The 26158-nt window shown below is 34.3% G+C and overlaps 2 protein-coding genes across 3 annotated transcripts; one reads left to right on the top strand and one right to left on the bottom strand.

The window, feature by feature from the left end:
* Window positions 1-2616: 2616 nt before the first annotated feature.
* LOC108329733 (GTP cyclohydrolase 1) lies at window positions 2617-6792 on the top strand. Of its 2 annotated transcripts, XM_052873108.1 has the most exons (3): window positions 3258-3393; window positions 4940-5132; window positions 5298-6792. In XM_052873108.1, exons 2-3 carry the CDS (start codon window positions 5096-5098, stop codon window positions 6488-6490), a joined length of 1230 nt encoding a protein of 409 aa, XP_052729068.1. In that variant the 5' UTR covers window positions 3258-3393; window positions 4940-5095; the 3' UTR covers window positions 6491-6792. The 2 variants fall into 2 exon arrangements, with proteins under 2 accessions (XP_017419574.1, XP_052729068.1); XM_017564085.2 differs by lacking the exon at window positions 4940-5132 and having other exon boundaries at window positions 2617-3393.
* A 14381-nt stretch (window positions 6793-21173) lies between these two features.
* LOC108328512 (uncharacterized) lies at window positions 21174-25015 on the bottom strand. Its single transcript, XM_017562389.2, has 9 exons — window positions 24892-25015; window positions 24743-24812; window positions 24463-24666; window positions 23786-23967; window positions 23475-23661; window positions 23187-23398; window positions 22372-22497; window positions 22166-22269; window positions 21174-21494 (listed from the first exon to the last, which is right to left on the bottom strand). The coding sequence occupies exons 1-9, from the start codon at window positions 24920-24922 to the stop codon at window positions 21330-21332; spliced, it is 1281 nt and encodes a 426-aa protein (XP_017417878.1). The 5' UTR covers window positions 24923-25015; the 3' UTR covers window positions 21174-21329.
* Window positions 25016-26158: the final 1143 nt, after the last annotated feature.

The following is a 26158-nucleotide window of genomic DNA, read 5'->3' as shown; positions in this document are numbered from 1 at the left end:
AAAATAATAATTTTGTATTCTATTTTATAAGTGATATGTGAAATAATTTATTACGTTTTTTAATATTAAGACTTTCTAAATATTTTTAATATATATATATATATATATATATATATATATATATATATATATATATATATATATATATATATATTAGAAATGCATATTTTCTAAAATGGTGTGTGTCCATGAATAGAGGAGTCTCGTTCTTTCTGTCTTTTTTATTTCATCAAAGTTTTAAAAACCAGTTAATATAATAATATTTAAATTTTAGTAAATTTTATGTTTTCTTCATTATTCATGATATAAATGGTCCAGTTTTACTTTTCAAATATCAGTATTAGTTTTAATTTCTTTAATCTCTTACATAAATATATAATATATTTACAAAATAATTTTTTATTGGTTATTCATATAAATAATAAAAATAAAGTTTTTTGCATTTTTATAAAGAATTTAGACTTTAAATATCATAAGACATCTATTCTATTTACTATATATTAGACTTAGAAAAAGTGCTCATAATTAAAAATGTTTTTATAAAAGATAATCAATGAAAGAAAAATTATGAATTAAGTCGTATAAAAATATCAAACACCATTTTAATTGAAGTGTTATAGTAAAAGCTTCGAAAAAAAATATTTTATTCATTTTTTTAAGAAAACAAAAATGTATACTTAAATAATAATATTATAATTAGTAAAACTCCATCAATCAACATCTACATACTTTTTTTTACATTTAAAGCCTTAAATGTTTACTTCGTCCCCATGTTAAGAAGTGAATTTCTGTTTAGTATGCGGTTTTAAAATTGAATCTATTGAGTCCAAAAGTTATAAAAATTGTATAAATAAAATTCCCTCCTTTAAATTAGCAAAAACAAAGTTAAGTTCGTGCTGACGTGTCTTATAAAATCTGACCTTTTTGCTTCTCTCTCATATGATCTTTCTATAACGTTCAATTTTTTCTCTTTCTATATTAATGATTTTCATAATTTTCATAAACGAACATTTTTTTCTTTTTCTCTTTTTTGTAGTTTGGTGGTGACAAGGGAGAAGTGGTCCTGGGTGGTGGTGATGAGGAAGTAGAAGTGGAGGAGGAGGAATAGGGAGAGGATGGGAATGGAGAGAGCTGTGTTGTGGGAAGTGGACCACCACAAGCCACCATCGCAACCTATCACCACCACTAATAATCTTCACCACCATCAAACCCTATTTCGCCTCACCACCATCAACACAGACCTACAATAAGAAAAACCCCAATCGCGAAGCCACTGCGAAGCCGTCACCACCGACCCACCCCCTTCTTCATCATTCTCGCGCAACAACCTCCATTGCGAAACCTTCACCAACCTAAATCACGCCGCTGTTCAAGCCAGACGCACCACCCCCAATCTTTTGCGCAAACTAGATGCATCATCAAACCTGCAAGAAGAGATACCAAACAATCTAGATCCAAAATCACACAACCATAAAAATCGCACCTCGTGCCTTGCATCTTCATCTCTGTTTTCAGGAGCCTCTCCAAGAAGCCGGTGACCCCCTTGGGTGGTTTGGAGCACAAGGTGATGCGGTGGGGAAAATCGTGAACCCATGATTGGATGAAGTCGACGATGACGCAATCTGGTGGGTGCTTCTCTAGGAAACTGGTGATGGGGACGCGGAGGACCATGCTGGCGCGGTAGAACTTTCCGGCACTTTCTGCGTCATTGGCGGCGAACATGAGTTGTACACTGTCCGGGAAGCCGGCTTCTCATGACAGCCCAAGAGAAACCATTTCTCCCTTTTAACTTTGATCCTTTTATGGAGGGTCTGAAATTTTGATTTAGGAGGGATTGCAATATGGGCATGGGTATTGGAATTGAAAAATTGTGATGAATTGGTTGAATTAATGGTTGGGGTTGAATGTTTCAGGAAGGAGGAAGGCTCTTTGGGTGATAAAGATACAAAGGAGAATAAAAAAAACCTTGATTGGGGAGAGAAAAAGAGAGAGAGAGAAAAATATGGCAGCAACAGTAGAGGAAAGAGAAAAAAGTGCAGTCAGGTCAGCACGAACTTAACTCTGTTTATGCTAATTTAATAGAGGAGACTTTATTTATACAATTTTTACAACTTTGGGACTCAATATATTCAATTTTAAAATCGGGTACTAAACAAAAATTCACTTCTTAACATGGGGACAAAGTAAGCATTTAAGCCTACATTTAAATATTAAATATGGATGAGAATAAAAGAAAAAATTTCAGTATAATAATTAAACATTTTACTCATGAATAAAATATTTTCTAGAAAATTAAGGTGAAACATAGATTTTTGTATATAAATTAAAATTACTTTAAATTACACCCAAAACTACATGAAACCAAAACCTTATTTAAAGGTTAATGTAATTTGTTTCTTAACACTCATATTCAAAACCACCAATGGAAGAAAAATCATTCAAGGATAGTAAAAAGGTAAATTAATATTCATTATACATACACTAAGAGAGAATACAAAAAATAAGTATAAAAATTATATGATGTGATAAGAAGAAAATGATAAAAAATTAAATATAAAATTGATATAAATAAAATCAAAATTTGTATATATTAAGTGTAAAAAATAAAATCATTGCTCCAAATGGAATTTCATATCTTATCTCATTAGACAAACTAAGGTTGCAATAGATTCACTAAAATTCTTGCCTTCCCTTGTGTCCCTACCAAGACACTTTTTGATTTATAGCAACCAACCATCCCCATTCACTACCAAACTTACCAACCCCCATACCATTTTGCATTCCTTTTATATTGGCCTCTCTTTTATTTATTTATTTATTTTCTTCATTACCCACTTCTCTTATTTCTTGGTTGGTTATAATTGTTCCCTCTGTATATGCCTTCTTCTTACACCGATTCTGCCTCTGCCACCCTTTTGCATGCGCTTCTTCATCCCGCATTCAGATTTGTGATTTAAACGATTCCTGTGTTTGTTCTGGATCTAGCTTCTCCTTCTGCACGACCACTCGTTTGTTTCAGGGTGTTTCTCACCCTGCCGAACATATTATTGAAAATTGTCAAGTGGGCTGGTGAAGATTCAGATTTGTTGTTAAAAAAGTTGAGAACTTTTTCTGGCATCATTTGGGGTTTGGGATATTGAGATTCTTGGCTCCCTTTTTGTTTGTTTTATTTTTGTGGTGTTTCAATGGGGTGTTTGGATGATGGGCGTTTCGCTGTTGAGATTGAAAATGGAGTGAGCAATGGTTGCGATGAAGTGGGGTTAGGGAATGATGGTGGTGCCATTGAGGAGGCTGTCAAGGTTTTGTTGGAGGGTCTTGGGGAAGATGTAAACAGGGAAGGACTGAGAAAGACACCACTTCGTGTTGCCAAGGCCCTTAGTGAAGGAACCAGAGGTGAGTGACTTAGCTTTGCCATTCAATTTTCTTTGATGCAAAAAAAGGTCTTTCTATTTTCTTCTTTTGCTTGGTTTGCTACACAATATGTACTTTGGCATTTGAATGGTAGCGAGTGCTACAATTTTTCACCTTTGCAATGTGTTTTGTGAATGATTGGATCTAATAACAAAATATGGATGGATGGATCTAAATCATTCACTTTAGTGCTTGTTTGAGTTAATTTTGTAAAAAGTGCTCTCTATTTTCTTCCATTTTAAACTGAGTTTTAAGACAAACTTCGACTAATGGAAGTTCTTTTTGAATTGAGTTGGGGTTTCCCAACTAAAAGCCAAACATAACTAGAGGAATGGAGAATTTCTTCTGACTGTCTTTTTGCTTGGAAAAAGGTTAAGTAAACGCCGATTGCAGTTGGAGATATTCGTTTCTTTTATTGTTTGATGACTACCACAGTTAGTGTTTCTTAACTTTTTGGAAAAAGGTTTCCTAGTTCTTTTTACAAAACTTACTCCAAATTGTCTACTGTATTAATCATATTTTTACAAAAATTATCCTTATGCAGAGACTTATTATTTTATTTAATGGAAAAAGATTAAGAGAACACCATCCCAATAGTTTAAGGCTATTTCTGAAAACTGATACAAATTCAACTGAGTAAATCAATGTATTTTCTCAGCTTTGTCATGTAATTAAAAGGGTTTTATATACATGACAAAATGTAGTATTTGTCACTTATCGAAAGCCTTTCTGTATTATGAGTTACTTTTTACAGTGTACTATCTGTTCTTTCCTTGTAAGTTGGACTGCCCTGCTGTGAAAGGGATGGACATAGGTAAGGAGCATATAGAATTAATTTCTTGTGTAGTATTTTAGCCTGTTAATACGAACAAACATCACCAACTCACACAGTCAATGATACTGGGTTGGTTTACAACTTGTTCCTCAAAAGCTTCAGTGCTTAGCCATATTTTTTAAATTCCTCCATGAACTTGCTCGATCTCCTGACCTTTACTCAATTACATACTCTGAAGAAAGATACTGATTAGTTTTGATTACTTCCTTTTCTTTAAACATTTCTAGCATGACACATGGTTAGGCTTTTGGAGAGGGACACTGAATAGTTTACTGAAAAATGTTGACATTTTGTTGTTTAGTCAGTCCCTTCACTGCAACAGAGTTCTTTGTCAAGTTTTTGAATTGCTTTATTTCATTTTTTCTTTTTTGTTAATTTCATTTCAGCAATTCTGCTCCACTGCATACCCTTATTTTGTTGATGTGCTTCTCTTAATGCCATGGCCTTGCTTTGGTCTACATTATTTATCATGCATAAATATTATGGTTTCTCAGCTTAAAATAGATGTTTTTGGTCACAGTTTTTTTTCACAAGGTAGAATTACCAAAGAGATAATAATTTATGTCATTCATGAATCATGATATGCGTCAACTGCTGGTCAAAGCATGTTTTCCGTGTAAACTAGTCATTTGTCTATCTGTTTTATACGACTGATAACTGGTCATAAAGGTGTCTTCCATCCTATGGATGCAGTTGCTAGGTGCATTTTCTTCAATCCCTTGACATTGCATATGCAGTTGGGTATGTATGCAATGCATGCACGTCTATGGGAGAGATGGAAGGTTTTGGCATACTGTTTCAATTTTTTTCTGCATTACATAATCACTCAAGAAAAGATTTTATTCCATAATGAAGTTCTGTGATCTTAACACACTTTCTTTATATGGTAAGTGAATCTCTTTCTCCATTATTGGTTCGTCACTTCATATGTTTTGCCTTTCTTCATAATTTTCGACATGAATATTTCCTTTTAGTGTTGTATTAAGATACAAATTATCATATTTCTTGAATAATAAATTATTACCAATAGTAAGGATATCTCTTTTTCCAGGGTACAAGCAAAAGGTGAAGGACATTGTTCAAGGTGCTTTATTCCCTGAAGCTGGTCTAGATAATAGAGTTGGTCATGCAGGTGGAGCAGGTGGACTTGTGATTGTTAGAGATCTTGACCTGTTTTCTTATTGTGAGTCTTGCTTGCTTCTGTTCCAGGTCAAGTGTCATGTGGGTTATGTCCCCTCTGGTGAAAGAGTTGTTGGTTTGAGCAAGCTCTCTCGTGTTGCTGATGTATTTGCAAAACGGCTTCAAGAGCCTCAACGTCTGGCAGATGAGATGTGTTCTGCTTTGCATCAGGGAATAAAGCCTGCAGGTGTCGCTATCGTACTTCAGTGTACACACATACACTTTCCAGACATAGAATCAGTTTTTCTGGACACAAACCACGAAGGATGGGTTAAGATACTTGTTTCCTCAGGTTCTGGGGATTTTGAGAACAAAAGTGCAGATGTATGGAACGATTTCTTTAGTCTTCTTAAGTTGAGAGGTTTCAATATGGATAAAGTTCACTTCAGAGGATCATCTGACCCATGCTGGTGTCCTTCTCAGTCTTCTCTCTCAGCCAAAGTTTCCTCCAAAATTGGACCAGTCAATCCTACAATGATCTCTGCTGTAGCTTCGATCATTGAATCTTTGGGAGAAGATCCTTTGAGGAACGAGCTAATAGGGACCCCAAGTAGATTTGTGAAATGGTTGATGAACTTTCAAAACAGTAAGTTTGATGTGAAGTTGAATGGTTTTCTTCGTGGTGGGATGGATGCTTTGAATATAAATGAGGAGAATAACTTAAACAAAAAAATAACCTCTGAGCTGAATATACCCTTTTGGTCACAATGTGAGCATCATTTACTTCCATTTCACGGTGTTGTTCACATAGGATACCTCATATGTGACGGATTCAATCCTATTGGAAAATCACTTCTACAATCAATAGTACATTTTTATGGTTTCAAGCTCCAAGTTCAGGAAAGGCTTACCAGGCAGATAGCTGAAACCATTTCCCCACTGTTAGGTGGAGATGTGATAGTAGTTGTAGAGGCAAGTCACACATGTATGATCTCTAGGGGAATTGAGAAGTTTGGAAGTAGTACGGCTACGATCGCTGTGTTAGGACGTTTTTCAACTGACCCTTCTGCTAGGGCCTCATTCTTGCAGAGTATTCCAAGTCCCACATCAACTGGGGAGCAATGACTCTTGTTTGAGCTTCACTTCAAATAATTTAGCACTAGTTCAGATCATTCTTTGCACTTTCAAATTTTACTGTGAGCAGTTAAGCAGCCCCAACATGGTTTGAAATTTGAAATTTGAAATTATTTATTTTCTGGTTTGTCTTTTACATGATAGTCATATCCCCATAAGAAAAAAGAAAGAGGGGATTCATCCAGATTTACGTACTGGCATACAGTTCCTAGAATGTTAATGATGTTAGTGTACCTGGAAGTTATTGGAAGTCATAGAACATATAAATTCTTGATACTTTGTCTGGATTTTCACTAAGAGCGTGGTTTAAACTGGATGTTATTCAAATGCTTTGGTGTTTTTATTCTACTGCTAGAATAGAGATCTATTCATTCCATGATACCAATAACAAAGGGTAAGTATGACTGTAATAACCTGAATAGAAGATTGTGTTTTGTGAAGTATAACCAGCAAAAGGTAGTGTTATGCGGATCATATCAAATCATTTCAAATGACAAATCTTAAACAATTATTTATACGTATTAACTATATTGAGAATGAGTATCCATGATTCATTTAAACCAAAATAGTATGCAAAATAAAACAATAATTTTTTTTAGATTCTACGTATTATTTTCACTTTTTCATTAGAAGAACAGGTCTGATATTTTTCAAACATTAAAGCAGAAATTAATAATTAATGTAATCTATAAGGATGTTGTTGGAAAATCTATATCGACTAGAGATAAAGCTAATTTATAGTATATAAGTCGGTATAAATTTCATCTTACAAGTCGGTTTTGTGAAGTTGAGTTAGGATTAAAGTTTACTTTTTAATCTAGTATCAGAGCCTGGTTAGAGCCTATCCTAATGAGTTTCGTGTGGACATATTGTTCCACCCAATATCAGAATTCTTTTTCAATAATATTTATATTTATATATTTTTTTATATAATATTGTTAAAATAATTAAAAAAATTTGTGGGTAAGACAATAATATCATATGAAATTAAAAACAAAACACGAGACTATGTAAGTTCTTCAATGAAATACTATCAAAATCATCAAAAGAATTAAGGGATGTGTGGAACTAATCATATTGTTGATAGGGGAGCAATGTGATAGTTAAACACAATCCCTTGTGTGTTTTGTTTACGATGATGACAACAACATAAATGTTTCTATATGTTTCTTGCACAACAACGAAAACATTTTTTATATGCATAGTTGCATTTACATGTTTGTGTGTGCTTGAACTGATTGGTTTGCATACTTATTATGGTCATACATGTGTTTATATCTGTAGTATGCATACTCATGTTTTTAAATGACAAAACCACTTGCACAAAGCATATTTGTATGAAGTAATCGATTACAGTGTTTATGTAATCAATTAGACTCATCAGATATCAACTAATGCTTAACTATGGCAAACTGCAAGTTTTAACCGATTATATTATATGCATAATCGATTAAAACTCATGCCTTTGCTAACATTTGTTTCCTGAGTGCAGTGATGTGTTTTTAGGAGAAAAAGTTTCCAAAATTGCTTAAGTGTAATACTTAAGCGATTACAAAGTTTCCTTAATCGGTTAAAATTGGTACACATTGAAAATTATTTTCATGTTAAATCTTAACTATCATAACGGTCATATTTTAAATTGTTTTGACTTACAATATATGTGCAATCAAGTACATTAATTGCTTAATAATTTAAATCTGTTTTAATGTAAATATGGCATAACACTGTTAAAAGCTTAATTGATTACATTAATTTCGTAATCGATTAAAATGCGTTAGGATTATGAAAATCCTATAAATAGATGTCTTGGGCGCTGTTTCAAAACGAGATACTGAAAATACATTTTCATAACTAACATTTGATTGAGTTTTGATTACAAAAAGCGTCTACTGATTTGAGTGAAGGAATAGGTCACAATGCTAAAAGTGAAGAATTAACTCAAAGAAATGTACTGATTTGAGTAAACCTTCTACGGTGACTTGTTTCTATTGCAATACTATTAGTCACACTATTAGATCTTGTTATTACGAAAATTTTGGTGTTCCAAAGGGAAAGTTTAAATGGATTCCCAAAGAATCAACTACCGTTACTAACACAAAAGGCCCCAAGTTTATTTGGGTACTTGCTTCCAAACCATATGATGATTTTTGCAGGAAAATAAACAGAATTGGTGGCAGACATTCAAGGAAGGATTGCAAAGGAAAAATCATTAACCTCTTAAGTATCAAATGTGGTAATTGTAGTTTAATTTTGTAATTCATGCATCATTCTTGATCTGCAACATTGTTACTGATGCATGTGAGTGATATGGGCTTGTCTATATTGAAATTGGTTGAAAAGTGTTTTCACGAATTTTAACCGATTATATTAGATGTGTAATCAATTAAACCTTTCTTAGTGTTTATGTGTTTTCAAAAGTCTGAGACTGGTTGAAGCTTAATCGATTCAAGACCTAATAAAATCGATTAAATTGTTGTACTGGATTTTTTAAAATTTTCAAAAATTCAAAATGGCCTTCCCTAAACTTAATCAATTAGGTCTTTTATAAAAGTTGTTTCATGTGTTCATGAGCTGCACTGCTCCATTACTTGGTCTCTAAAACCCTATCTGTGTACAAGTGTCTTTGTGAACCCTGATTCTGTGATGGCTTCTTCATCTTCTCTTCGTGAAAAACGGACAACACCTTTTGAAAGGAAAGCAAATCCCACTGGTTGGATTAATGATGAGGAAATACAAAGTGATTTTGTATGCCTCTGGGGATTCAAAGAAGTAATCAAGCATAAATTTTTTAGTCTTCTTTTCTTCCGCAATAAACGATTTATATTTCAGGAGTGGCTGATTTATCAAGGTCTGGCTAAGTTGGTTTAGTTGGATGGTGACTACTACCCAAACTTGGTGAAGGTTTTTTATGCTAATCTAAGGGTTAAAGATAGTCTTATTCTTTCTCGAGTGAAAGGTGTGGATGTCTGGATTGATGAAGCTATATGGAATACAATTGCAGGGTTTCATCCTGCTAGGATTAAGTCTCATTTGGGCATGTGTGGTATCAACAAAATGGCTATTTACAAAGATTGTATAAGGTTTCCTGAAGAGCCAAGAGACTTCACTCTCTTCAGGGTTGGCGACTTGAAAAGGGATGAGTGTGTTTGTGCATTTGTCATAGCTTGGGTTATACTACCTAGAGGTGGAAATCATGCACAACTCACCACATAAGACATATATTTGTTACATGCTATGCGGGCTAAAGTTCCCACAAACTGAATTGATGTAATAAGTGATCATATGACCAAGATCACCAGGCAGAAAGTATACTACCTTCCATATGTTGTCTTCATTAGCAGGATATTGAGACTTCATCACCAGTGCAATAAAGGGAAAAGAGTCATTCAAGGACGAACATGTACCTGTGCTGGAAGAGGTTGAGCCTATAGGTGTTGATAATTCTAAGTACTATTCCAAGCCTCAATCTAAGTTTGAAAAGTTTATGGTTGAATAATTTAAGAAGAAAATGACAAGTTATCCTTATTACAAACATTACTATCTAATTTTCATAGGAAAGTTGGACTATGCACTGAAAATCAATTCATTTTGAGGAACATCTGAAGATGACTCGGTAAATGAAGAAAACAAAACAGATCAAGACTTCTTAGAGATAATTGACTCAGATTAGGAGTTTACAGTCTAAGTTGTGTTTGTTTTGATGTTTTCTTTGGTTCTTTTATTTTGAAATGAATGTAAAAATTGGCTATAAAGTCATTTATACTTGAACGTTTGTTATTTTGATACAATGAATGAAATGAACATATTTTGGATTATATCTTGTTCTTGATTGTTTGAATGAATCTGACTGGATATATATATTGTATGAGTGCAAAACTGCTTGGTCATTGTCATACATATTATTTGTAAGAAAAGATATGGCTTGCTTCTCTTCCCAAGAGAGGAGGGGGAGGGGAGGGTGAATTGGTATACAATAAAAACAGTTTCTTGTTGAATCTTTCTAGGAATTTTAGATGATCTTTAAATGCACACAATACAATTATAAAAATAATGCAGTAGAGAGATTAAGGATAGAAAACAAACACAGTCTTCTTATCCTGGTTCGGCCTCAATGCCTACATCTAGTCTCTTTCAATCAACCTTAGATTGAAAGACTTTCCACTATAAAGATTTCACCTAGTTTTCTCTCATGTATATACGAATTATACTTCTTCATTAATGTCAATGTCACTATCTAAAGTACTTAAAACCCAATTCCTCGACGAAGAAAACATATCCTTAATTACTAGGTAACAATTTCTTGCATCCCTAACAATTAATCATGCATTACGATTAGTAGCTTAAGACAACCAGAACTCATACCCCCATTCTTGAGCAATACTGCTTCTGGGAATAATTCTCCAGAACCTGAATTGTAAGATACCTTCCGGAACTCATGCAAATCATACATCATGCTAATGAATGAGTTAAACAAAGCAAGCATTGAGTGAAGAAGAATTACCTTAACAATTAATGAAAGAAGCATATATAATTAAGAATATATTCAATACATGAGAGTTTACAAAGATTTACATCATTCCCCAACAACAAATAGAATTTAGTTCACCATTGACATGGTGAAACTAGAAGAATAATGGAAAAGAATGAAAGATAAAACCCTAGAAGTTGAAGATAAGAGCTTCCGCATCCAAATCCGCCTCCGAGTGATCAAAGGGTGTGTTTCTGCGCCTCTTCTGTCAAAAGATACAATCCCTAGGACGTCCAAGTCCTTAAATATAACATAAAAATAACAGAAAACGGGTCCAAGCCCACGAAACTGGCGCTCAGTGCCCCAGTTAGGGCGCCCAGGCGGCATGCCGAATCATATGACGCTCAGGGTCAGCTCAGAAGGCAAGCAGTCGTGGTGCGACTCGAGGAAGTGGCGCTCAGCACCCCAAAAAGGGCGCCAAGGCGTAAGCCAGGGACTTCCTGTGCTGAGGGCTTCAGAAAAAGGGCAGTCAAGCGTGAGACAGTGTACTCCGGCGCTGAGGGCCCCTAAAATGGCACTCAGCGTTGCTGCGATCCTCCTTTCTGATGCTTTTCCAGCTCTTCCTGAGTTCCAACTCCTTATTACTTCAACTCTTCTTCCAAATCATCTCAATTCCTATTGAAAACAAGGAAATCTAGCATAAAATCATTAAATTCACCTTCAACTCTCTTATTCACACCAAACTATGATTTTAAGCTAGTTTCTAAGTCAAAAATGGTGTTTTTAGTATCAAAATTAAGTATCAAATAACGGTAAATTCAATCATTATCACAACCCCAAACTTAGAACTTTGCTTGTCCTCAAGCAAACAAAATGTAACTTAGCTTTCAAACAATCAATACAATGGTTTCAACACATTTCAAAACCTTTTCTTTCAAGACAAGTAATCACTCATATCAGCTTATTATAAAGAATATAAGTCAAGATGAATAAATGCCTTGATTCAATTAACTCATTGTGGTGCTCACCTAATCACAGAATATTCAACAGATGTTATCCTCATGAATGATCAATCAACCAAGAAAAGATGTAATCATGCATACATGGAACTACTCCTCACCAAGGAAAAAGTGTTTCTCTCAAACACACAGGTGTATATAGAGGTGACTCATTCACTCTGCTATCACAATATCACATAAATCAACTTTGTCTTTCATTTAACCACAATCAATCAAACTCACAAGCAATTTGTCATCACAAGGACTTTTCTATGGCTTGTAATATGGCTAGGCTAAGAAGAAAATTGGTTTTTCCGGATCACAAAATCCTTGAGTTAAGAGAGTCATTCATAATTTCATCATTTAAACACAATCTCTCTTTTTCAAGAAACCATTCTCACTTATTCCCAAATTTCCCTTGCATTGAGCTTTTCTTTTCTTTCTTTTCTTTTCTTTTTTCTTTTGCTTTTCATTTGCTCAATACTTATCTCAATGCTTATTCTTTTTATTTTCCCTTTTCAGATTTCCCAACAACCTCAAACTTGAACCTTTATCAATACCACACAAATATTCTTAACTTAACTCAAGGTAAAGATTTTCAAAAAGGGTTTTCATATCATGTTTAAGGCTAAAGGTTCAAAGGATAGAACACATTGTGCTCTCTTTTATTGGGCTAAAATCATGCATTGGCTAAAAAGGGATAACAACAGATGGCCTTGATCATATGACACATGCAAGCAAGTGATTCAATCATAGAAACCTAGGTAAAATCATTCATGTTTTCAATGTAATAACAATCATTCACAAAAAATATGGAGTTCGATCCTCACACAGTCTAATTCAAGTTCCAACATTTAGATAAACATCTTGCTCAATATCACAATCACAAGTTACCTCATGCATCTGTTTCACAATATTGTGAGCAACCACCTGTATATCAACATCATGCATCATCTCAACATCAATCAATATAATCAGCATCATAAAGCAACACTAATCACAAACATCATATCATCATCAAACCATTACATCAAAGATTAAGTTTTAAGCCAAGTACATCAAATCCTATACTAATAACAGAAAGACGAACATAAATTAAAAAGATAAGTTTAGAAAGTTGGGTTGCCTCCCAGTAAGCGCTTGTTTAACGTCACTAGCTTGACCCAATAAAGCTCAAGTTTGATTTTCAATGTTGATGTGCTTCTTCCTTTCATGACACCAACATAATCTCAGCATCTTTCTTGTCACCAACTTGACTCTCCTAGAGTAAGGAGCCTTAATCTCAAGAACTTCATTTTCCTTTATATCCTTGATCACCCATAACTTGTTCTTGAATTTCACTGGTTTGCCAAGGTAGGGTTCATTATTTTCCATCACAGAGTCATGGTGAACGAGTTTTTCTTCCTTATCTCCATCATCTTCTTTCAGCCTTGGAAAGCAACAACTATGATTCCTCTTGACTGTCTTGGCAGCTTTATCAGGTTAACTAGTCACTGATAGAACTTCGTCTTTAGCTTTAGGACTAGTCTTTGTTTCTTGTATTGGCTGCCCAGCTTCAAAGACATTGAAAGTCACCTCTTCATCTTGGTCTTTCAACGTTATAACTCCATCAACCACATGAATGACAACCTTAGCTATCTTCATGAATGACCTTCCAAGGATGAGCGGTATCTCTACAATTTCCTCCATCTCCATCACTACAAAGTCCACCAGAAATTTGAGCTTATCAATTTTCACCACCACGTCTTCTACCACACCATAAGGATGCTTAATGGACCTGCTACCATTTGCAAGATTGCTTTTGTAGGTTTGACCTCCAGACCACCAATCTTCTTAAGCATAAATAAGGGCATTAGATTGATAGTAGCTCCTAAGTCAACTAGATCCTTCCCTATAATGATTCCCAATGGTGCAAGGAATAGTGAAACTCCCCGGATCTTTGAATTTAGGAGGTAGGGTCTTCTGCAATATGGCACTGCAATTACCATGCACTTCAATTGTTTCCTCATCTAGATATTTCTTCTTTTTGAGGAATTGCTTCATGTGCTTCGCATAAGCAGGGATTTGCTGTAGTGCTTCGGTCAAGGGCATAGTAATCTCCAATTTCTTGAAGATTTCCATGAAACGCCCATATTGCTTCTCTTTTTCAGTCTTTGAAAAGCTCTTTGGATAAGGGAGGGGCTTCTCAAATATTTTTTATTTTTCTCTCTCTTCTCTCTCCTTTTCTTTTCTCTTCTTTTCTTTTCTCTCTTCCTCTTCTTCTTTCTTTTTCTCTCCCTCATCTTTCTCCTTTTCTTTCCTCTCAACCTCACCTCTTCTCTCTTCATTCTCTTCTTCTTTTTTACTCAACTCAACTTTATCTTTTCTCTCATCTTTTCTCTCATCTAAAATATTGCCACTTCTAGTCATAATGGCATTGCACTCCTCCTTAGGGTTAACTTCAGTAATAGCCCCAAAACTCCGATCAGGCATCTCCTCCAACTTCTTAGCCAATTAGCCTACCTGTATCTCCAAATTTCTAATGGCAGCTTGAGTGCTTTTATGGTTGGAGATAGTCACCTGCATAAATTGTTGGAGAGTATCCTCAAGCTTTGTAGTTCTCTCAGATAAAGAGGGTTGTTGTTGCCATTGTTGTTGTTGCTGCGGTGGTATATGGAATTGTCCATTAGCTTGCCCAGATTGACCTTGACCCATGCTTGAGTGAGGTTTCCACCTTTGGTTGAAATTACCTTGGCGGAATTGATTGCCCATATAGTTGACGTCTTCTTTGGTCTCCACTGGCATAACACATTGACCATTGATATGATCACCACCGCATAATTCAAAGAGTTTCTGTTGAACCTGTGAAACATTCTGCAGCTCCTTTGGCAATTGAGAGAGTTTCTTCGTCAAATTTTCTAATTGTTGAGTAATACTTTTATTTTGTGCAAGCAGAGCATCATGAGATTGTAAGTGGAGGACTCCCTTCTACTGAGGTGAAGCTCCTCTTTCACTATGCATCTCATTGTCATTGGTAGCCATATTGTCAATCAATTCATAGGCTTCCTCTAGAGTCTTGCACTTAATATTACCTCCAACTGAGGCATCTAGCATCAATTTGGTTTATGAGCCAAGACCTCCAAGGAAAGAATGACTATTGTGGCTTCATCAAAGCCATGTGTGGACGTCTTTCTCAACAAGCCTTTATATCTATCCCACGCTTGACCTAACGTCTCCTCCATGCCCTACTTGAAAGAAGAAATTTCTTGTTTACCTTTGTTGATTTTCGACTGTGGGAAGTATTTGTTTAGAAATTTTGCAACCACGGCTTCCCATTCAGTAAAGTTATCCTCCGAGAAAGAATTCAACCATAGCTTAGCATTGCCTCCCAATGAGAAAGGAAACAAACTAAGCTTTATAGCGTTATCCAACACTCCATTGATCTTCACAGTGTTGCAAATCTCGTTGAATGTAGTCAAGATGCTCATATGGACTTTCATGAGATAATCCATTGAATTGGTTGCTCTTCACCAATTGTATCAACGCAGGTTTTACTTCCATGTTTGCAGCATTGACCCTCGGCCTTGCTATGCTGTTAAAGTGGTGAGGGCCAACAACTGTTGTGTAATCTGCGAGAGTGCGTCTAGCATTATTCTCTTGAGCCATCTTTTCAGTGATATGGTCAGATCCTTACGGTGAAAGTTGTAAAAGTGTCTATGGAGAAGAAAATAATTCTCTGGACGTTCTGTTTCTCCTTCTCCTTCTAGTCTCGTTTAATCCTTCAAGAAGAGGTTCAAAGTTTTTCTTACTTCTAGTATGAATCGTATCCTGCATACACAAGAAAACAAAAATCTAGAAAACAATTATTAGCACAAAACAAAAACAAAATAAAAAAAACTAAGTCAAAGCTAATCAATAATCACAAAAATAGAATAGTTAAACCACGAGTCCCCGGCAACGACGCCAAAAACTTGTTAAGACTCCGACAAGTGTACCGAATCGTATCAAGTAATAAACATGGTAACACCAAGTATCGTTTCCCAATAGACTCACAGCCTAAACAGTAATGTGATTTCTTGATTAAATAAGACTTGAAAACAAAATCTTTTGGTTTAGAATGCAAATACAAAAAAGTAAATATGCATGCAACTTGATCAATTGGACAAAAGTGCAGAGATGAACGTATGAAATTGATATTATGGAATGAATATGTTGTTGGGGTTAGATTTCACCTAGTTTGCTCTCATGTATATACGAATTCTACTTCTTTATTAATGTAAATATCACTATCTAAAGTACTTAAAACCCAATTCCTCGGCGAAGAAAACATATCCTTAATTACTAGGTAACAATTTCTTGCATCCCTAACAATTAATTATGCATTACGATTAGTAGCTTAAGACAACTAGAACTCATACCCCCATTCCTGAGCAATACTGCTTCTGGGAATAATTCTCTAGAACCTGAATTGTAAGATACCTTCCGGTACTCATGCAAATCATACATCATGCTAATGAATGAGTTAAACAAAGCAAGCATTGAGTGAAGAAGAATTACCCTAACAATTAATGAAAGAAGCATATATTATTAAGAATCAATTCAATACATGAGAGTTTACAAAGGTTTACATCATTCCCCACAACAAATAGAATTTAGTTCACCATTAGCATGGTGAAACTAGATGAATAATGGAAAAGAATGAAAGATAAAACCCTAGAAGTTGAAGATAAGAGCTTCCGTATCCAAATCCGCCTGCGAGGGATCAAAGGGTGTGTTTTTGCGCCTCTTCTGTCAAAAGATACAATCCCTAAGATGTCCAAGTCCTTAAATAGAACATAAAAATAACAGAAAATGGATCCAAGCCCACGAAACTGGCGCTCAATGCCCCACTTAGGGCGCCCAGGCAGCGTGCCGAATCATATGACGCTCAGGGTCAGCTCAGAAGGCAAGCAGGTGTGGGGCAACTCGAGGAAGTATCATTTGTCCTTTTCGAATTTGCAATTTATTGTAGTGAATTGAAGAATCCTTATTGTTTTGTGTTTTTTCTACCCATTTTGTGGTTTCAATTATTTTTTTTCTCTTTCCAAGTTTTTAAATTCCTTCTGTTTTTAGCCGCCCGACATAACCTGTTTTCATGTAAAACATAAATAATTTCAGTATGTTTTCATGTGATATTAGATTTTCGATGACAGTAAAACAAAATCAGGTGAGCCAGTCTGCCAGCTTGACAGTTCAGCCGAACCGAGTTATAAAGTTTAATTCGTTTTCAATTGACGGATAAGTCTGACCTGACCCTTTTTTTACGGGTCATTATTAAGTCGAGTTTAAACGGGCCTGATTGACCCGTTTTGCCACCTGTTTCTACTGAAATGGGACGAGGATAACCGCCTACCCTCCTTCCGTACCGAATGTTCTCCTAGCTCTGAGCTTCGACAAACCGACTGACCTTGTAGTCTTGTAATCCTGGGTGCCGAGCGTTCTTGTTCCTTCCTTCAGGATATTAAACACCGGATGGGGGAGACTGTAAGACCCTTGAAAATATTTGTAATTCAGATACTAGATTATAAAAAAAAACTTATGGTATAAAAAAAAAATAGTAAAAAGTGAAAAAAAAATTGTGGAAGGGATAAGTATTCCACGTTGTCTTGAGTCATAAGAGATCAAAATTCATCAAATTGTGAATAAAAAATTATTTTTGTAATAGTAAAATGAATAGAAAAATGAATAGTAAAAATGAATAGTAAATTTTTTTGCTATAAATAGCCAAGGGGGGAAGGCTGAAAATTTACACCAAAAACTTAGAAAACTTTTGAGAGAAAAGAGTTGGAAGAATTTCTAGTTGTAAAGGGGAGCTAATCCTTTCTTACATATGATATTTATACATATTATGATCATGAATATGAGTTATGAATATGTTAAAATTCTGGTAATGGTAGTTATCTATTCACTTGTGTAAATTTAGTTTTCATGATTATAATTTTTCTTATTTTCGAGTTACTGTGGTAAAACATTCCTTTTAATTGTTTTTACCGTTGGATTTAGCTAAAATTTTAATATATGAATCTTAAGACTTATTTCTTCACTTTGACCGTTCGGATCATTAATTAAGAGTCTGTACTTGGAGAAATAAGTTATGCATGTTTGAGTAAATTAATTACCCCTGTTATTGTGTTACTGAGTCCTCTCGGTAAAATATAGATTCTATTCTATTTGACCGTTAGATCAACCTGAAAATTTGATATATGATTCCTAAGATATATTACTATAATTTGACCGTTCGGATTTGTAATTAGAAGTCTATGTGTTGAGAAATAAATTTCGAAATTTTGAAAAGTATGATGAACACTATATTTTTGTTCTTAAGTTATCATGGTAAAAACTTCATATATATTTCATTTACCGTTACATTGAGCCCAAACTTTAATATGTAGTTCCTAAGACATGTTGATGTATTTTGGCTGATCTATGACCTTTGATTGGTGAAAATATGTTGAGTTATACTCGTTATGGAAAAAATGAGTTTATAATATGAAGTATGATATCTGGCAATATGTTTACTTTATTTTGGGTATTGACACCAAAACGGGTTATTGTCAATTTATGATTAAAGAATGAACATGATTGAGTTAGGTGGATAAGAGGGTATGATTTGTTGATTTTATGAAATGTTGGAGTGGATATAAGAAATCATTACTTATGAAATGATGTTTACTACTAGGAGTAGTATGTTCGGTTTATACCATGAGAGCTTGATATAAGCAAAGTAACACCCGAGATTTATGAAAGCAGGCAGAAAGTGGTCTGACCATAAGGCTTTGACATAAACATATGATTAGTAAGTTTTATGAAAGCAGGCAGAAAGTGGTCTGACCATAAGGCTTTGACATAAACATATGATTAGTAAGTTTTATGAAAGCAGGCAGAAAGTGGTCTGACCATAAGGGTTTGACATAAACATATGATTCGTAAGTTTTATAGAAGCAGGCAGAGAGAGGTCTGACCATAAGGCTTCAGAAAGTAAGACATAGTATACAGGTAAGGCTTAAGGAAGCAGGCAGAGAGCGGTCTGACCATAAGGCTTCGTGAGTAAGCATGGTATACTTGTAAGGTTTATGAAAATGAGAAAGATGATGAATTAATGACATCGGGATAATGGTATTTATATACATGATTGAAACATTTATATTATAAGTAAGTTTAACGATTGTATGATATGGTTGGCTTACCCTTATTTGTTTGTGCTATGATCATATAACTCATGTTATATGTGAGCAGATAATGTTGCAGATGCGGTTGAAAAAACTTAGAGATGATGAGAGAGATGCGGGGAAAAACTTTCAGGGATTTTTGTAAAAAGAAAAAATTTGCATTGGAAAAATATGTTGTGTAAGACTTATAAGTTTAATTTCGAATTTATGTTAAGTAGTGAAGACTATATTGTTTAAAGTTTGTAAGTTTGGAATTGTACTTTGGAAGAATTGAAATAAAGTTTGATTGTTTATATCAGATATCAAATTAATTTAGTCTTTACTACCAGTAATACCCTTTAAATTATTTGGGGTGTTACAGAGACTTGCAGAAGACATTCTGACGCTCAAGTCAGAATTTTTCTCTGTAGATCTATTATGAGTAATCAAAAGTCAAAAAGTCCCTTTACCTCGAAAGTTGGCCCCTATTTATAGAGTTTAAAGGAGTCTGACCAATTAATTTACCTCTTAATGGTCATTAATGCAAACCTTAACCGCTTAACAGTAGCCGTTATGACCTTAATTGCGTCTTAACTGTGTTCAACGGTTGTCGGGACCGAGCGGCTCCAAGACGTTTTCAAGCGTCTACCACTCAGTTTTACTCATGTACTTTGCAACCCTTACCAATCGGTTAGATTCGGGTCCATAGTAACACCACCCCTATTATTTACACTTTGAAAATTTACTGTCATAAGCAACATGGATAAACTCAGAAGATATTCTATCATAGATAATGTTATGTTTTTCAGTGCTCAATTTTTCTTTTACAAAGGACATTGTTTAAACTGGATGCTTTGCAAATGTTGTAGTGATTTTATTCTAGTGTTGGAATGGTGACTATTGGTGCCATGACACAAGTAACAAAGGGTAAGTATGTGGATTCTTCTACAGCGATCGAATGAAACTAACCATTGTTTCACCGATTTATTTAATATTAGTTGGATCAAACCCAGAATTGAAGGGAGTTCTACAATGTTAATCCTAAGCTAAACTATCTTTTTTTCAGTGTAATTGAATTTGAAAACCATCCATGATCAAGCAACTAAGTAATTACTTAATAAAGAACAAGTATTTATAACTAAGTTCTCAACAAAGAGTTCCTGCAGAGATTGATTAACTCAATATCTAACTTCAGAGTATATGACAGTAGATAAGATTACTAATAAAAGCTCTTCTTGTAAGAGTTCTAACTCTGTCCTAGAATAAATTTGCTTTCTTTTACAATGATTCAACTTTTAGTCCATCTTCTTGTGTTGCATTTTCCATGAATGATCAATTAGAAAGTATTTTGGGAAGTGTAACCAGTAAAAGGGAGTGTTCTGTGGATCATATCAAATAATTAGAAATGAAAAATCTTAAACAATTACTTCCACCTATTAATTATATTGATAATGAGTACACATGATTCATTTAAACCAAAATAGTATGCAAAGTAAAACTGTAAATTTTATTGACCCTCATTTTTTTGTAGATTGTACATGGTATTTTCGCGTTTTTGCATGGTACATAAGTTAGAAATTTGCATTCTTCCCAATCACAATAAACAGGAGAAGTTCATCTAATTATTCATCTTCACCTTTTAAGTCTCCTATTTCTGAAAGTTCATCTAAATAATCTTTATTGTTGTTCAATAAGTAAAATGATACTTTTTTTATTTTTTTATTTTTTAAAGTTGAGTTGATTGAAAAAACTTAAGGAACTTTAAAGTGTTGGTCAGATCTTTTCTATAGAAAGAGCAATTCCTAAACATTTCAACCTAAAAATAGTATTACATTTCAGAAAAGAAAAGGTAAAACAAATTAAAATTAAGAAATTTATTATATTTCTTTCATTCCCTAAACAGAGACACTCTAAGCAGGAAAAAAACACAGTAAAGTTTTAAATTTAGTGTTTTTCACTTAATGCATTAAGTTAAAATAAAAAGTAACCAATCCACTATCTCGATAGATTTAATGATAAACATAATAAATGGCAAAGATTTATTAAATGAGATTCTTCTAATTATTGTGATTTAAAGGTATATTATAATATATTGTGTGATAATTCCTATACATTTTCATGCTAAGTGTTGCCAAATCAACCAAACTAAAAATCTGCATTATGTGCCTAATTTTATGCCATATCAACAATATTCATAACTACCATATGTGCCTAATTTTATGCCACTCTATCTTTGGCTTGCTCTTGAGAACTCTTGTTTTTGGATGTGGAACATATCCTTCTGTATTTTGTGCAAAGCCAATAGCCACTCCTATTCCTAAAATCAGCATAATCATGTATATTGACAGAGATACCTTATGAACCTGCAACCACCCTCAGATAGCAAATTTATTAGTTATTCTTTGGCAGTGCCAAAAGAGCATACTATAAACAACTTAATATGCAAGAATGATGGAAAATAAAAGGACTTTTTGACAAATAACATATAGAAACTAATAAAGGAAAAGAAAAAAAGACAATTGATACCTTCAAAACCATCAAAATAAAAGGAAAAAATGTTAACCAATCTCATAAGGACGGATTCATTTCCAATGCAGCTCCAATGACAAAAGACTTTATTTTCTTGTTTTAGTTTGTACTTATTCTTTTAAGAAGACTTTGCTTTGTGTTTGTCTAATGAGCTTATTATAGGCAGTTTTCCACTTATTTTAATAAGCTAATTTTCTAATTCTAAAACAAATGGTTTTTTATTTTAAATTATTTATTTCAAAATACTCAATTTTAAGTTTAAGCAAATTGGTAAGGGATGAGATTAGCATTAAATTCATTTTCAGTAATAGCTTGGTTAACACCCTAATAATAGTAAAAACCAAAAAGAGAGCACAAATAGTCAGAGAGAACTGATATCAACACACTTTCTTATACTCTATCTTCTAAACATATATCCTATTATTGGCTGAAAACTATGGAAATCACAAACGATGGAGGGTTACATTTCTCATTTAATGAATTTATTTGGGCAAATAACACATACCTTATCCTCAACAATGCATTTCCGAGGAAAATTTCTGTCAGCATGTGCAAGACTATATCGTAGCATTCCAACTATGGCAGACACAGTTACTGGACAATCACAATCTGCAGAATAGATAAAAGCTCTTAAATTTCTATGAATTTAGTGATATGAAATAACATTCAATGAAGAGGAAAGGTGTCAAGGTGAAAAAATTAGAAAGGTACCTGGGATGTCAAATATTTGCTTGGTGGGTGGAATTCCCAATACTCTTCCCAGATGTCCTCGTACATGAGCACGCTCAGTGTGTGAAAGGAGATCCCCATGAGTGAAAACCAGTACTGGTTTGTCATCTGTAGGTAATAGAAATAAGCAATCATATTCACTATAGGAAACAGTAATTTGGTCTACGCCACGGTGTATATAAGATGAATGATGAGAGATCTGGTTAATATCAAAGTTAATAGCACATAGTCCTTAATTTGTACAATACATTATGAAGAGAAACTACATTGGCACTCATAGGAATTCAAGTCTGAGTCTGAGTCTTATGTCAAGTAAAAATGAAAAAACTGGATAGTATATAAGAAACAAGATCCACAAATCCATTATCTTGAGAATTTGAATAAGAGGGATGTCGTAATCTTTTATATGGGTTGTCTAGGTTTTATAGTACTAGAATTGTCTTCTATAATTCACTGTCCTATTGATATAAACTGATGTCAGTAACAAAAAGCTTTTACATAGTATAACTATCATAAGAAAATGAAAAGAGAGATGAACTCAAGACAATATACAAAGGTCCTGTGTCCTGTGTCCAAAAGTCCTAACTTAGCACATTCATTTTCTGTCTCCCTCTCTCTCCCCTTCTCTCACCTTCTATCACGATGACAAACACCCACTTTCACATTCTTCAAGTAAGTCAGAAAAATCATGTGTACTTCATATAAGATAATACGAATTCTGAATCAATGTGCAGTTGCATCATGTAGAAATTATTCTAGCAGTATAACATTCATAGAAGGTTGAGCAATGAAAGTACCTTTAAATGATAGGAATGGGCATTTGAAAGTAGAAACAATTGTTTCAACGTACTGTGTCTCCAAAGCACCAGCATTCTTCATTGCTTTCAGAACCAGAAGACCATTAACAACATATATTACAAAATTAACTTTTCTTGTCTCACTGGAAAAGTAACCTTTCTTGTGAGCTTTGCTCTCCAGACTTTTCCTCAATCTCTCATTGTCTGTTTTCCTGATATGTGATTACAAAATTGAAGTAAAAATTAATGTGAGTAAATGAGGTAATTAAGTGTATTAAATATTCAAACCTGACAGCAAGCTCTCCATGACGGACACCTTTTGTCATCCAACCATTCATCATTCTAATGTTCTCATCTTTATCTTTGTCCAAGTTATATGACAAACTGCGTGTATCATACAAACAAAAAGAATTTGAAGATCTTGGCATCATATACTCCTGCAGGAAGTATGTTCCATTCTCTGTATATGAGTTATCTGGCATAAAAAGATATAGGAAATTCTTTAGGTGAATAATGTACTAACATATATGCTATCATGAAATGAAATTATTTCTTCCTTCTTGAAATTGATATGTAAATTGATGCGCTAAAAGTTATACATGATTCTTGTGCTCTTGGTGGTGCAAATTTGTCATCCTCAAGCACTTTAGAGATTCTATTTATGAGACTACTTTTCCCAGATCCAGTTGGACCAACCATTAAGAGGCATGTTGTCTTTGGTACATCATAATCACTTCTCTCTAAGCCACCAACCTTCTCAATCCATGCTCCAAGCTTATATCTGAGCCAATGAGACCACAATATATGACAATCAATATTAAATATCACACTTGCAATAGCCTTACTCATGAGCTCTGCAACTATGCATACTCTCAAAAACATTTAAAAGATGATTTTAGAATGATATGCATATCAGTTTCAATCACATACTTAAGTATCAGTTTCAATCACATACTTAAGTATTACATAAAAAATAAGGATAAGAAAGAGGAGGATAGGCAGAGGCCTGCATTTATAGAGCATAGGGGAAGCACAAAATGAGGCCTTCCAAGGCATTACAAGCACAAAAAACAAGTATAAAATTAGATATTAACTACCAAATATTATGATCTAATCTACATGATTCTATTCTAAATTTTTTGTGCTCAAACCAAATCATAGAAAAACTAATCCTACTTGACCACAATTAGGAACCAAACAACTGTTGATGCCTAAACATGCTGCATACTATTAGACAAACAAACCATCTGAACCACGAAAAACAACAAATAAACACCTCAAAATCTTTTGTTTCTCCCTCTTCAAATCCCTTTTATGAATCTTCAATTCATCACAACAACATTGTAGGTAGTTACTAGGTTTTATCTTTTCAGTGACTTCAAGATTAACCGTAGAAGGATTTGTGCTTTCTTCATCAATTTCACCGTAAATCGACCCGCTTTCTATCTTGTTGCTTTCACCCTGCAAGATCATACTGTCCCTGAAACATTGGAGATCAAAAAATCATCACCATAACTCTATTCTAACGTCAACCAAGTGATTGTTAGTTGTCATACCCGATACCAAATGAGGAATGAGATGAAAACCAGAGAGAATTTTCCTCGGAGCAAGAATCTTCCTCTGTACCTGAATATTGGGACATGGATAATTTGATCAAACATTAGAAATAACATTTCCTTTCAAGAAATAGCAGAAGACCAAATACCATGAGGAACAATATAATCACCACCACCCATGTTGATGCTGATATATCTTACTTTTTCCTTCTGATTGCTAGTTTCAAGCTAAGTCAGAGGTCCGGTTTAAAAGAATGAACTACTAAACAAAATACCAAAAACACTAACAGATAATGTCACTGTCACACTACTAAGCTGTTATTAAGATGTTTGATATTTGCAACCGTAGATAGAGTTGACTAGTTAGGTTAGTTATGGATGAATGGTTTCAGAATAAACAATAATCATTATTTTAATATTGGTTACAATATAAATATTTATTTTAAAATAAAAATGCTATAAATAAATTATAGTATAAAATTATTTTTAGTGTTAATAATTTCTTTTTAAGTTTAATGTCTTAATAGGTCCTTATTTTCGTCCAGAATCTCAAATAGGTCCCTTTCTTTTTCAGCGTCTCAATTGAGTCATTATTTTTGTAAAATTAAATCAAATAGGGTCTTGTTGTCAAATTAAGATGACGTCGTTAAGAAGGGTATGTTGACAATGTAGTTTTTTATTACGTGGCATTAAAAACGTGACTGAATTATATTTTTTTAATTTTTGAATTAAAAAATGAAGCATACAGAGTAAAAACTGATGTTTAAGTAAGGGCAAAGTTGGAAATTAAACCTAAAATTAAGTGTTGAAAGTCTCATTCTTATTTACATTGAGAAATTCAATAGTCATGTGCTACAACAACACATCCGTGAACATAAAATTAAAAAAGAAAAAACATTTTGGGGAGAAAATACATTTCAGCCAATGATATGCTGCCACATCACCACCTTGACACGTCATCTTCATCTTCTCTAACAATCTGAAACCCTAATTCCTAAACCAAGCCCTAGGGCGCTGTCAGCCACCGTCGCACCACCAGCAACCACCTTGTCACCGCACCATCGCATTAGGCCAACACCCATCTTCCACGCGCAAGCATCTTGATCGTCTTCAACACGCCATCAACGGCGGTGTTTCCATTTGAAGCCACCACGCACATGCCTCCGCAAGGCCACCAACTATCAAAGCATCTTCTCCCTCAAGCGTCAACTATGCCACGCCACAACCATCAATCCCATGTGCCGCTGCGAAAGACCACCATCGCACCGCCACCTTCTCCTTCGTCCTCACCATCTTCCTCGCGTCTCTGCAGTTCGCACCATCACGAAGCCTCATGCTGCGATTAATGCCGTCATCGCAAATCGCGTTTCTTCCACAGAACAATCCCAAATCGCCACTGAACTTCCACCGCAAGCC

Source organism: Vigna angularis, chromosome 2, assembly GCF_016808095.1.
Source record: "Vigna angularis cultivar LongXiaoDou No.4 chromosome 2, ASM1680809v1, whole genome shotgun sequence".
NCBI lineage: Eukaryota > Viridiplantae > Streptophyta > Magnoliopsida > Fabales > Fabaceae > Vigna > Vigna angularis.
The sequence above is the reverse complement of the archived record's forward strand: the minus strand, read 5'-3'. Positions and strand labels throughout refer to the sequence as shown.

What these genes read in the sequence shown, in the direction of transcription:
- LOC108329733 (XM_017564085.2), top strand. Translation starts at nt 3,186, where the DNA reads ATGGGGTGTTTGGATGATGGGCGTTTCGCTGTTGAGATTGAAAATGGA. An exon ending in CCTTAGTGAAGGAACCAGAG is followed by an intron (nt 3,394 to 5,297) that starts GTGAGTGACTTA and finishes CTCTTTTTCCAG; the next exon opens with GGTACAAGCAAAAGGTGAAG.
- LOC108328512 (XM_017562389.2), bottom strand. Translation starts at nt 24,922, where the DNA reads ATGGGTGGTGGTGATTATATTGTTCCTCATG. An exon ending in GAGAAACAAAAGATTTTGAG is followed by an intron (nt 23,968 to 24,462) that starts GTGTTTATTTGT and finishes TCATTGGCTCAG; the next exon opens with ATATAAGCTTGGAGCATGGA. An exon ending in CATGGAGAGCTTGCTGTCAG is followed by an intron (nt 23,399 to 23,474) that starts GTTTGAATATTT and finishes ATCACATATCAG; the next exon opens with GAAAACAGACAATGAGAGAT.